General features: G+C 41.1%; 1 protein-coding gene across 1 annotated transcript in view; it reads right to left on the bottom strand.

Moving 5' to 3' along the window:
- Window positions 1-13,905, bottom strand: part of PKP2 (plakophilin 2) — an 83,501-nt gene that overhangs the window by 60,308 nt on the left and 9,288 nt on the right. The window contains exons 2-3 of the mRNA XM_058558519.1: window positions 8,730-8,842; window positions 7,663-8,360 (exon numbers count right to left, since the gene is read on the bottom strand). Coding sequence (XP_058414502.1) covers window positions 7,663-8,360; window positions 8,730-8,842 — 811 coding nt within the window. The remainder of the gene's footprint in view (window positions 1-7,662; window positions 8,361-8,729; window positions 8,843-13,905) is intronic.

Genomic DNA, 13,905 nt, shown 5'->3' with positions numbered 1-13,905 from the left:
GCTCTCTCCTGCCTATCAACCTGATCCTCCAGAGATGACGTGGCTAACACTGGGAAGCACCTAGAACATCTGAGCCTTGGCTCTTCTTCAGCCAAAAGAAAAATCAGCCCCTGAGATCAGAAAGTATAGGAAGCTAGTAGCAGAAACACTCCAGCTCTGGCCACACTAGCCTCTGAAGATGTCACTGAATTGAGTAGAATCATAACATAACCCAAAGAAAGAGACTGAACTCCTTTTAAGGTGAATATGTGTAGTATAATTACATCCTAAAAAGTGACTTTAAAAGGACAGTAAGACTTTATATGGAATTTAAAAGACATTTGGTCACAGAAATTAAAAATTATTCCTACCCTGGTAATGTCACACACCTGTACAGAAAACACCTTCTCTCAAAAGTCATTAGATTTTTCTCAAAGCTGCTCAGAATCTGTTATTTTCCCTGAAAATGAGTTTTTAAAAACGCATTCTAAAAGTGTTCTTATTTAATGAATATAACAGTATGTAAACAGTAAAAGCCAGGAAAACTAAGTTTATTTTGTTAAAAAAGTCATGCTGGTGTGACAGAATCCATCAGGAAAGGTAATGATTAAACGCAATTATACATATGCTTTTTCTTAAAGAAAATAATTTTATACACATTCTTACCATTTGCTTTGCCAGTGGAATGCCGTTCATTTCATGTCTACCTAGTAGCATACTTTTGCCCTTTATTAATTTGGGTAGTTATAGCGATGATGAAATCTGATGCAGTTTGAAACAGAGAGGATCATTTACAGAGGACAAATAAAATTGCTACTTGTAAAACGATAACTCCCAAACGCCTCACAGAACAATGTTTTTATCTCCCTCTTTTACTTCTGCCTGGAGGGTGACTAGGTTAAGGTAGTCTGTTGTCAACGTCTGTTAGCACGTTCATGCATTGCCTCAGAGAAACCATACTTAGGACAGCAATATCTTAGAACTGTGGCTAAAGACACGCCTTGAAGATAACCTATGACCTTTCTTTGGCTTCAAAGAGGGTTAACGCCTGATTCATGTCAGGTAATGGAAATTCCAAACACATTCTGGGTGGGTGTTTTCTAGTACCTGCTAGCAAGCAGGGTGAGTAAATTCTCTCTTTTATCAGGCTGACCCACTAATATATGCACAGATGTACAGACATGAGTGTGTGAAGTGTTGTGAATGGTTATGTTTGTGTATAGGTGGGTGTGGCACAGGTGAGAGGATAAGAGTAATGGACCTCATGACTAAAAACTAGTACCCACTGCTTCTGAAACACATGTTCAAACATAGAAGTGTTACCTCATGAGTATCGGGGTATTAAAATGAAGCAGAACAGCTGTGGCATCTATTCTGAGACTTATATAATGATCTCATATTTTAAAATGTTGTGCCTCAGGAGCCAACTTAATCAGTAAAAAATGTAGGTTATTACCACTGAAACCAGAATTTGAGTCATTTTTATTTAATACAAACACAGCTTTTAAAAGAGATGGAAATATTTTACATGCATGGACTCCAATGCCTTTACAGAGAAATCAAAACTCTAAAAGTCTCAATCTTTATAATAATTTTAAGTTTTTACCATCCATCACTTAAGGTGTTTTAACTGACGAAAGATCCTTCATAACATAAGAGTAGCCTTCTGTTTAATGCAACTTTTTTTTTAAAGATTCAGCCATTAATCCACTTCATAAGTCATAAATAACTCAGGAAAGTTTCAATTTCCCAAGCCTCTAACACCCACAAATAATTCCATTATTCTAATCCTTTATGTTTCTGAACACGATTCACAAAGAAGCTCTGCATTCACTCCCAGCCAACCCAATGTTACTTCACTTTATATGAAAAACGATTCCCAAACTGAGTGAAGACTTCCTCAACAAGAAGGTTGCTACAGCTGTCAGGGCATCAATTTTCTGTTTTGTTATTGTCTGTGAAGTCCAACTCTATAACACGGCGGTGGGGTACATTCTGACCCCAATCTGGATCCATCTCCTGATATCTTCAACCCCCTCTCTTCCCCCTTCTCTGATTGACTACCCCATCCTCTAATCACACTGGACTTTTAAGCCTTCTCTAAACACAGCATGCCTCTTCATAAGCCACTCTCGCTGATTTTTCCAGAAAGCCCATCCTTCTACCTAATTCTTATCCATTCTTCAAGACTCTATTCAAATATCATCCCTTCTGTGAAATCTTTCCTGTGCCCCTATATCCTCAGCTAGAGCTGTTCCTTTCCTCCTCTCTTCTCCCACACCACTCCTGCCTCCAACCCTTTCTCTCTCTCTTTCTCTCTGTCTCTCTCTCTCCTTCCTGGAGAATATATTCTCCAGAAATGAGTCTTTTCAACAACTTTAGTTAACACGTTAAAATGATGTCAATGTAAATGAAAAAGGTAAGAGAAAGCAGTGTAAAACATCAATGGTCAGGGCCGGCCCCGTGGCTTAGTGGTTAAGTGCGCATGCTCCACTGCTGGCGGCCCGGGGTTCGGATCCTGGGCACGCACCGACGCACCGCTTCTCCTGCCATGCTGAGGCCGCCTCCCACATACAACAACTAGAAGGATGTGCAGCTATGACACACAACTATATACTGGGGCTTTGGGGGAAAATAAATAAATAAATAAAATTATAAATAAAATTATAAAAAAAAAATCAGTGGTCAGAATATGAGATGACACTGTGAAGATGAAGTAAAATATCATTGGTCAGCATGATGAAAGCAATGCTTTGGAAAGGTGATTTTGGAGTGGATATGTGTTTCTAGAGACAGTACTGAGGACACTATGAGAGTCTCAGCTGAGGCAATAAAGCCTTGAACTTGGCTGTTAAAAATGGAAATGGAAAGAAAGATACAGTTGAAAGAGACTTGAATAATCAAGGAACTAAAGAAGTTGGTAATCAAGAGGATGTGGAGGGAAGTTAACATGACATCTCTTCTGCTCTGTGCCACTCTATGTCACAAACTTGATTGGTGATCCTACCAGAGGTCCAGTCTCTCTTCTTAGTCTCCCTCTACTAATCCCAAAGCACATTGCTCTTTTGTTCTCTGAATCCCTATAGACACTAGTATGTACCACACAACCTAGCACTTGATGATGTGTCTTACTTTCTTTTTCACTGATCCTCTCCTAAACCTTCATATATTCCACTCATTTTTATCTCTTATGGCATTTACTACAGTGCTGGCTACACTGGAGGAACCTAATATTCTTTTGCTGAACCACCAGTCTCCCACTGGTACAGAAATCATGTTTTCAGAAAAACTGACCTAGAATTTTTTACTTGGTGATTTCTTAAGCCTCTTTCATCAGGTTGATTTAGAACAGATGCTGACTGTCTCTCTCTTATTCCAATGTCTTGGTTTTCATCTGCATTAATAACTGTCTGACCAGCCATTCTTCTTTTGAAAAGAAAGATCCATTGTTTAATAACTTATGTCATTAGGTAGGTTTATAATTTTATCTAGCTACTCAACAGGAATGTTCCACAAGTGTAAAGGAACACTTATTTACATGTGGGACTTTTACTAGACATAAAAAAGTAGATCCCCAAAACAGGGGCTGGATAGAATTTGAAATGTGAGACAACGTAAGCAAAGGAGAGCAGAGCGTGTCGTCTCAGAGGCAGGCCTCTCCGGAGCAGCCTGGGGAACTGAAATGAGCCATGGGGCACATCACAGGAAGTAAGAGAGTCAGGCACAGATACCACCTTAATCATTTATTTTCCTTATTTTAGGAAATACCTCTGACCCTCTTTCCTTTCCATAGAGAGAAAAATTTTCCAGAAGAGTTCATTTCTATGATTTCTGGTCTCTAGGATGGCTACTTTGGGAATTTCCAAGAATACATTTCTTGCTCTTTACTTTAAATTTCTTGATCCCAAGTATTCCTTCTATTCTTTCAAATATATTAATTATTCTAATTAAATTTACCCTAAAATATAACCCGAAATTGTATGGTTAATACTTCTTCTAGAATTTGAGCAACAAAAGAACTTAGATGGCAAAAAGTAAAGAGTTTATATTTCGTTTCTTCCTTCTTTAATTTCTTCACTCTTTCACCAGACATTTATATGATGCCTATCATGGACCCACCTCTGCTTTAGGGTGCTAAGCATATAAAGATGATAAGACACTCACAAGTAGCTCAAAGTCTAGAGGGGGAGCAGATAAGTAAATGAATAACTACAATATATTATTCTAGTGCAGACACACACACAGTGCAGCTACCTGGGGCACCTAAACTAGACTGCAAGGAGAGTGGTCAGGGAAAAGGTGGTATCTGAGCCAAATCCAGATATGAGTAGCCAGGCAAAACCAGAGATACTGAGGGGGAAAGAGAGAGATAGATAGATAGATAGACAGACAGACAGACAGACAGATAGGTATAGATAGATAGATAGATAGATAGATAGATAGATAGATAGATAGATAGATAGATATAGATAGATAGATATAGATAGACAGACAGATATAGATAGATAGATATAGATAGATACAGATAGATAGATAGATATAGATAGATAGATAGATAGATCGATAGATAGGAAGACAGATATATACATACATGTTAGAGAAAGGAAGGAAGGAAAGAAAAAAAGGAAGGAAGGAAGAGAAGGAGGGAGGGAGGAAGGGAGGAAGGAAGATGGATATATGAATATCTTCCATTAAGGGAAATAAAAGTAGTTCCAAGTGTTTTGAGTGTTTGTGTGGGTGTGTTTGGGGATGGTGGTGTTCAAGGGTGGAGGACTATAGAAAGAGATGAGACTGGAATGATAAGCAGAGGTAAAAACATGGGCCTTGTGTGCCATGCTAAAAAGCATGAAAACTTGGTGGAATTACGGGGAGAGAAAACATCAGATTTGGGAAGATCATTCTAACAGTCCTAGGGAACGGTTCTGAGTGAGCAAGACCAGAGGCAGAGAGACCTATGGAACAGAGACAGAAAGAAGGGTAAAAATTTAAGACCCATTAAGGAGATAAAAAATATGGCTCAGTGACATGTGACTATGGAGGGAAAAGATAAGAATGACTTCCAGGTTTGTAAATGGTAGGACTTGAGTAGGAGGAGACGGCGAGGAGTAGAGGGTAGGGAGGAGCTGATAAATTTAGTTTTGGATTTACTGAGTTTGGGATGTCCAGGAGGTTGTTAGAAATACACATAGATCTAGAGTTCAGGATAGAGGACAGTGCTGAAGATAAAACTCTGGGAATCAAAGGACACAAATATAGTACACAGGGCCTCTCTGAAAGAACGCCAAGACGTGGAAAAGAAGGGTTATGGAAGATGACTTCTTTGGACATGCAGAAAAGCAGCATCAGAGAAGACTAAGAAGAAATGACTGGAGAGGTGAGTGGAAAAGCAGGAGAGGCTGGTGCCCTGAAAACCAAGGGAAGAGAGAATTTCAGAGACAGTGGTGTCAAACGCTGCCCTTAGGTTGAGTAACATAAGGACTGAGTATGTGGCTGCTCTGGATGTAGTGATAGGGCAGTCACTGGTACATTTGTGAGGAGAATGTTTCAGTGAAATGGTGGGGACTGAAGCCATATTGCAGTGGGTTGATGACAGATTGGGAAGTGGCAGAGTGGTTTAAGAAGCACGCACAGGGTGGTAGGGGGGCGGGCAGAGGGATGGAGGAAGAGAAGAATGCCAGTTGTTGGAGAATGTGGCGTGACAGTTTTGTTACTGTTAAAATCATTTTGTTAAAACTGTGCCTAGCATATGGGCCGGCCCGGTGGCTTAGCGGTTAAGTGCGTGCACTCCGCTGCTGGCGGCCCGGGATTGGATCCCGGGCGCGCACCGACATACAGCTTCTCCGGCCATGCTGAGGCCGCGTCCCACATACAGCAACTAGAAGGATGTGCAACTATGACATGCAACTATCTGCTGGGGCTTTGGGGGAAAAAAATAAATGAATTAAAAAAAAAAACCAGAGGGGCCGGCCCGGTGGCGCAAGCGGTTAAGTGCGCGCGCTCCGCTGCGGCGGCCCGGGGTTCGCTGGTTCGGATCCCGGGCGCGCACCGACGCACTGCTTGGTAAGCCATGCTGTGGCGGCGTCCCATATAAAGTGGAGGAAGATAGGCACAGATGTTAGCCCAGGGCCGTCTTCCTCAGCAAAAAAAGAGGAGAATTGGCGGATGTTAGCTCAGGGCTGATCTCCTCACAAAAAAAAAAAAAAAAAAAAAAAACCAGAGAGGGGCTGGGTTATAATCTAGAATCATCAATGTAAAGCCTATAACTTCTTTAAAAAAGAAAACAAAAAACTGTGCCTAGCATGAATCCTAGACTATTGAAGACATTTAATAAATTTTGTATTATCCATTTAAAAGCCTTGATCAGCTTCTTCCTCCATAAATAATTACTTCATGCATTTTTCTTCTTTATAATTGTGTCCATATTGACAAACACCTGCTTTCTACAAGAAATGTTAGAAGTCTCATGCTCAATTTTGCTTTATAAAAAATATTTCCTGGGCCGGCCTGGTGGCATAGTGGGTAAGTTCGCGTGCTCCACTTTGGCGGCCTGGGGCTTGCTGGTTTGGATCCTGGGTGCAGATCTATGCACTACTTATCAAGCCATGCTGTGGCATACGTCCCACATATAAAGTAGAGGAAGATGGGCATGGATGTTAGCCCAGGGCCAATCTTCCTCAGCAAAAAGAGGAGGATTGGCAACAGATGTTAGCTCAGGGCTAATCCTCCTCCCCCGCCCCTTTCCCCCAAAATTTCCTGCTTCAAGATTAGGTTAGTGCTCACATCTTTTATCACCAGTGCCTGCCTAGTCAATGAGTATATTGCACAATTTCACTTAACAGGATGATTAAATGTAACAACTTCCATTAAGCAACTTGAGAAATCAAACAAATACCACATATTTAATATTTTAGCACAATGATACCACATCATTATTTTAGGAGATACTGATTTAATCATTTATTTCTCAACCTTTCTTTTAGTAACTTCCCCAGTTTATGAAATTTGTGCTCCAGCATTAAACTTGAATAAGGGTTAAGTTCCAAAGACTAAATTAGTCAAGCCATAAAGTAAATAGGAGAGGCAAAGGAATGACTTTGAAAATCCAATTATTTTAATTATTCAGTATTGCCAAAAAATACCCTCCAAATCACTGACACTAGAATCAAAAAGTAAAAGGGTCAGGTATCAAAGGAAGGAAGGAGACATCTGAAAATTAGCTCTCAGTCTTTTTACGGTAGTAGTTATCAAAATCGCACCTGAGGTCCACCCTTAGCACCAGGGATAAGCATTTTTGCCTTTTTCCTTCCTTAATTTCAAGCAATGATTAAGCAAATGCACACAATTATCCATTTCTTGGTCTACTTTGGAGCTAGCTCTCATTGAGAGTAGATTTTCACATAGCCAGGGGTCAGCCATCCCTTCAACCAGCATCTAATTTGGAACAGATGGACTAAATGTCACATTTCCCTGCAAAGTTGCCATATGAACAGGTAGCTTGGCCCCTGTCCCTGAGGTAAATAGGCTAATCTGTCAATTAGGCAGCTGCCTGAAAAGTCATTATTTTAATCCCTTATCTCTGGAAGCCTTTCTCTGCAGCCCCAGAACTGCCAGCTCACGCTGTACAGGCTGTGGGAACAGAATGTGCTGGCACGGACTGCGCTGTAGATTGAGAAGGGGACTCACCCAAGCTGGGAGTCAGTGAAAGTGCTTCTCTCCGCGAACACGTTCCCACTTCCTCCTGCTGCCACTTGGCCAACGGTCATGTGCGTCCTCCTCCCGCCTGAATCCACAGTGACACTGGGCCCGGCTTCCCTCAGCGTGCGGGTGCTGTGGAAGGAGCTCTGATGCCAGGAGGACCGATTGGCCCTGTTCTGAGTGATGGGCTGCAGGGGCACCAGCGGCCTCACCTGCCCAGCAGCAGGCCCTGAAGTCAGGTAGTTCTCTTTCTCTAAGAGGTTGCCCATGCTGTGACTGGTCCCAGGCCTGGGGTATGTGAACACCACTGGGTTGACAGGGGCACCGTCAAAAACAGAATCGTTAACAGACCCGTACTGGTACCGTCTATGGTAAGTGTCATAGTGGCGCTGTCTGCTCACAGCCCCAGAGTGGTTGAAATCCACAATTTCTGAGCGAGCATATCTTGGAGGCATAAGGAGGGTGGATCTCCTGCTCTCTTGGTGCTGCAGAGTGTGCCCGGCCTGGCTTCTTTGGTTGTACTGGTAATCATTGTGTGAGTAATGCACCCTCTCAGGGCTGCTGTCTGGAGAAATCTCAAGTCTCCTCAGAGGCTGCCTCAAGGATCTTTCTTCCATTGACTTCTGTGAACTGTACTGCACCGTTCCTCTCCCCCAACGACCTTCATAAGCGGCGGTTGTGCCTGTCTGCACGAGAGAGAAATAAAGTTTAAATGAGGCATAAACCAGTTTTCATCTTTGTTGAAGACTAACTCTTCCAGGACTGTTACACGAGGCGTCCGTTTCTCGAAACACGTGGACAAGCTGGCCCCTTTCTGGGTAAAACCTGTTTTTAAACAAGACTGGGTGGACTTGGTTGACTAGTTATTTGCACTGGGATTTGACATTAATTAAAGTCTCCACTTTTCCACGGCATCCACACAAAATCAATCCTCTCATAATTTATTTAGGAAATAGTAATACTTGGAAAAGGTAAATACTAAAAAATAATCTATGGAAGTTTAAAAACGTTTTCACGGTAATTCGATAACCAGGTTATATTCTTTGGTATCCTACCTTAAGCATGTCATAGGTTTTAGTAACAGGGGAACGCCCGCCAAAAAAATCATTTTCAACCAAGTGGAGGTTGTAGACATACTCAGGAACGCTGCTGGTTCGGTGAAGATTTCCTGCAATCAAGCACATATTAAAATAATAGAAGTCGGCCAAATAGTAGTTAAAGATTGTGTAACAATGGTATATTTTAAATTTAACTAATTAAGGCCAGTAGCAAGTATTAGATTTACATTAGTGTTTTTAAGTGCTGGTTTAACATCACCCTTGGATGTGGCAAATGATTAAAGGTTATCACAGCATTCTCTACAAGCTTTTCAAAATCAAAGTTGAATTAAAAATTAAAAATACATATTTTTTGAAATTAATTTTTTGTTAAAAAAATTTTTTTTGAAGAAAGGGAGAAAAGGAGAGAGAAGATTTTCACAAAAATCCAAAAATGTTTGTTACAGTGCTGAAGAATTCGGGAATCATTCATGGGCTTAGGCGGTCTGTACTATAAAAGTGCAGTTTCTTAAGTCAGAGGAGAACTCTGTTCCCAGGGCAGGAACTCACATGCTTCCTGAGTAGTAGATAGGTGTAGGCAAGAAATACAAAGGAGACAACAAATATAGTGGTGACTCAACTCTACTGGATAAGAGAGCTGTATAAACCACAAGGTGGGTCAGCGTGGTCAAGAAAACATGGATCAACTTGAAAAAAGTCAAGGCATTTGGCAACAGGAGAGCTTGGCAGAGGAGGAAATCAACTCTGCACTACCAGTGAGTGCTTCTGTGGAATCACCCGTTCTTCTTAGTTCGGTGGTCTAATAGCCAGCCCACTCTCCTGCAGACACTGAGTAGGAGGCAACCCTTCCTGCCCAGTTCCGTGGGCCCTACAGGGACTCTCAACTGATGCTTGTCTCCTAAAATACTCCTCTTTGAACATGAAATCAACAAATCAAAGAGACTTATGCATCCCTATGTTCACTGCAGCATTATTCACACTAGCCAAGACATGGAAGCAAGTGTCCATCAACTGATGAAGATGTTGTGTGTATGTGTGTGTGTGTGTGTATATATATATATATATACACACACACACACACATATACACACAATGGAATACTACGCAGCTATAAAAAAGACAAAATCGTCCCATTTGCAACAACATGGATGGACCTTGAGGGTATCATGTTAAGCAAAATAAGCCAGACAGAGAAAGACAAACACTGCATGATTTCACTCATATGTGGAAGATAAACAAATACGTGGATAAAGAGAACAAATTAGTGGTTACCAGAGGGGAAGGGGGTTGGGGGGTGGGTGAAAAGGGTAAAGAGGCACATATGTATGGTGATAGATAAAAATTAGACTATTGGTCGGGCCAGCCCAGTGGCATCATGGTTAAGTTCGAGTGCTCTGCTTCAGTGGCCTGGGGTTCTTAGGTTCGGATCCTGGGTGCAGACCTATGCACCGCTTATCAAGCCATGCTGTCCCATATAAAGCAGCGTCCCATATAAAGTAGAGGAAGATGGGCACAGATGTTAGCCCAGGGCCAATCTTCCTCAGCAAAAAAGAGGAGGATTGGCAACAGATGTTAGCTCAGGATTCATCTTCCTCAAAAAAAATAAAATAAAATAAAATTAGACTATTGGTGGTGAGCATGATGCAGTCTATACAGAAACTGATATATAACAACGTACACCTGAAATTACACAATGTTTTACACCAATATGACCTCAATAAGATAATTTTAAAAAAATAATAAAATAAAATACTCCTGTTTGAGGAGGGGGTGGTAGAAGACAGTATTGTGACCCTCTTCTATCTCCCTTATCTTTCTCCCAGTTTTTATTTGTTCTTCTGTAATCTCCCACTGCGTTACAAAAAAAAAAAGCTAACCAAAATAATCAAAGATCTCTACAACCTAGGTAATTTCTAGTTCTCTAATTTTAACCAAAATTTCATTTTCTGTCATGTAGCATTCTTTTAGAAATCAGAGGAAAAAGTACTTAATTAACTCTTCCAGGTTGCAGAGACTCATGAAAGATGCTGTGAATAAAACAACACAGGCCGGCCCTTTCCAACACAGTTGGAACATACCAACATTCTTTTCCAATAAATTGTTATAAAGTCAAAATTTTAAAGTTAAATAGATTCACAAGTGATTCTGAGGGGGAAGGGGAATGGAGATTGTTGTTGCCAGAGAGCTAAAAAGTATGAATCCATCCCAAATTATGTCTGTACATATGTCTTATTTCCTGGAGCCAAACAATCTGGCTGATAAACAAGTTTCAGGCCTCAAGGGGTCCTGGGGGAGACAGCTGCAGGCTTGTAACTGTCACCCTAAAGACTAGATAAGTTGAGGTAAGCCAGGCATCTGCTGTTTCTAGGGGCCTGGTCTCTCCACAAGGGCTGGCAAAAGATCAGGCAGCCCCTTTATTTTTAACCTCAATGACAGAAAATGCCTGGAACCTGGACACTGATGAGGGAAAGGAATCTTCTCCACAACCCCAGAGCGAATGTTGAGAGAGGGCTTAAGGACTCAACTCTCCATGCCTGCCTGAGGATCCTGCCCAGGCTGTCTGTGGTCCCCAACTCCACCCCAACTGTTCCTCGCTAGCCCCCATCCCCACCCCAGGCTATCAGAGAGGCAGGGTTGCAAGGATCGTGCTGGCGTGGGAAAGGAGGCTAGCTGGGCAGGTCCAGGGACCATCCTGGCTCTAATCCCAAAGGATCTGGGGACCAGGGTGCCCTCAGCACTGGGGATGTTGAGAGGGGGCATGGAGTAGGGGGAGAGGCAGGGGATTGCTGAAATTGGGCTGCTCCAATAAAACAGAAGCCTTTTCTACCGAAGTTGTGGACAGGCAGAAAATTATCAGTCAGTTGATATGTAAGAATCCAAATTTATTGTCTTTTAAAAAAGTAGTTATGGGGCATCCATGTTCAAAATTTCAGATTGCATGAAAATTGAATATATAAACATCAGTGACAACATAGAATAGCATATATGGATGGTAGCTGGAACTATGAATTCCTGTTGCTCTATAATAAAATGGCAGATGCTGAAAGGGTGCGATTTTAGAAATCCAAGAAAACGTCTTCAATGGGCCCCTCTGGCCCATCATCGCCCGCAGTATTACCCTGGCTCTCCTTCCAGGAGCAGGAAGATATTCAGGAACAGTTAATAGGGGGCCCCTCCATCTTTAAGCTGAAATTCTGGCAAGGACTTTTAAAACGTGTAAGAATCTTTGGACAGGACCCAGTGAAACTGTGCACCCAATCAAAACAGCTAATCAGTGAGCTCTATAATCAGGCCTGTGCAAGTAAAATGTTAAACTCACATTGCTGCTGAAGGTTGTAAGGCTTTTTAAAGCAACTTATATGAACTCTTTACATTCCAATATTACTTTTCCTTAAGGAGCTCAAATTATTTTATCCATTTCTTTTCAATATTCCGTGATGCAGAGCCAGCTATTACCATCTCCCTTTATAAACAGGGCAACTTAAATTACTTGCTTTTAATTGCGGAGATTTAATATCAGGTTGGAACTCTGGGTTCCTCCTTTCCACCGACTCTGCTGTTTGACTGCATTGTGGCTTTTCCGAAACTGCCCTTTATCAAAGCCCTGGAGGGATTATTATCATAGTTTTTGATATGAGGACCAAAAACAATCATTCTCTTTCCTCTAGAACCTTTACCTGGGCAACTCCAAATACTCTGTAAAAATAGTAATTCTTAATTTGCTGACATAAGTCTTTATAAGGAAGCTTCTCCTTCAGTTTTCAGATGAATGAACCGAGACCCATTTACTGGTTCCCAAAATAACTACAACATGGTTGGTAACAGGGAATAAAATAAGATAGGATCTTTAAACCACAGACTCTCTTCCTGTGCCAGAAACGTGGAGACTCCTGATATTCAGACTGCCGGTTGGAACAGAAGATAGTTTCTCTGGTTAAAAGTGCAATCTCAACAACAAATAATGCATATTAATTTGCCTAGGCAGTCATGAGTTTGAGCTCAGTATAGTGGATTAAAGATGAATTAGCAGCTGTGTTCTACGATTTTAAAGAAATTTTGACCTGGGTAGAATTTAAAGAAAAAGGCAAATATTAATCAGGATGGAAACTAATCTCTTTAAGGCAAGTCATTATTTTCTGTTCAACCAGAGAATAAAATATATAATAATGACTACTGAACATATAAAATAATTCAGCCATGCCCTTCTGCAAAAATAGAAACAGGAAAGCAAATAAAAACATATTATACATACAGGCACATCCTGGTTTAAACAAATCCAACATGAAAATCCAGATGTTCTGACATGGAAAATTAGGGCGTGACTATATTTCAAAGGGTTCGTTTACTTCACAAAAGGATGTAGGTATCTTTTCAAGGCTGAAGAAACCTGTGGACTTGGTCTGGAGGTTCCACTCTACTACTTTCTGTGAGTCTGGACAACATCACTTAGGCCTGTTCCCCAAAATTCCCGCTACTAACAGCTGCTCAGAGAGATGTTTACCAGAGAAAGCACACATTCAAATGCTTTTAAAATTGTAAAGCAACATGCAAAAATAAGATATGGTTTTAAAAAGAGAATTTGGGTCAGAAAAATTTGTTTTTCACACTTTTTCATAAATTAATCTGTTTTAGAAGGAGAGAGAAACTAACTGCGAGCTTTAATTTACACTGTGTTGTATTTCAGAGTTTTTATTGTGGTAAATTTACCAGTGGTATTGAATTTGACTTCTTCTGATTATTTCTGATTGACCCAGCCACTGAGGATCACGATGACATTATTGTGGTTCTTCCAGCCATTCATTCCACTTGCACAAGGCGATGATTTATAGGGATTATTTCAAATTAATATTGACTCAGGCAACGTTAGCCAAACCTTTTCTTCTAAGAACACCATGGACAGTTTATGGGCCCATTTTAAGGGAAATGAAGGAGGTAGTTACAGAACAACATTCAACTCCACCTTCCTCAAAAAACAAGCAACTCAGGTCAAAGCAATTGTGGGGGTTGGGATGGGAGGGGGTTGGGGGGGTTGGTTTTGATGGTGGAAGGATTCCAAATTGCTCAGAAGATTGCAGAGGTGTAGACCTCACAAGATAATGTAATTTTATCTTTCCTGGTCTGAATGTTAATCTGAATGATATGATCCCTAAGCAGCTGTTCACAGGAAAATATC

Source organism: Diceros bicornis, chromosome 17, assembly GCF_020826845.1.
Source record: "Diceros bicornis minor isolate mBicDic1 chromosome 17, mDicBic1.mat.cur, whole genome shotgun sequence".
Classification (NCBI taxonomy): Eukaryota; Metazoa; Chordata; class Mammalia; order Perissodactyla; family Rhinocerotidae; genus Diceros; species Diceros bicornis.
This window is presented reverse-complemented; position numbering and strand designations above follow the sequence as displayed.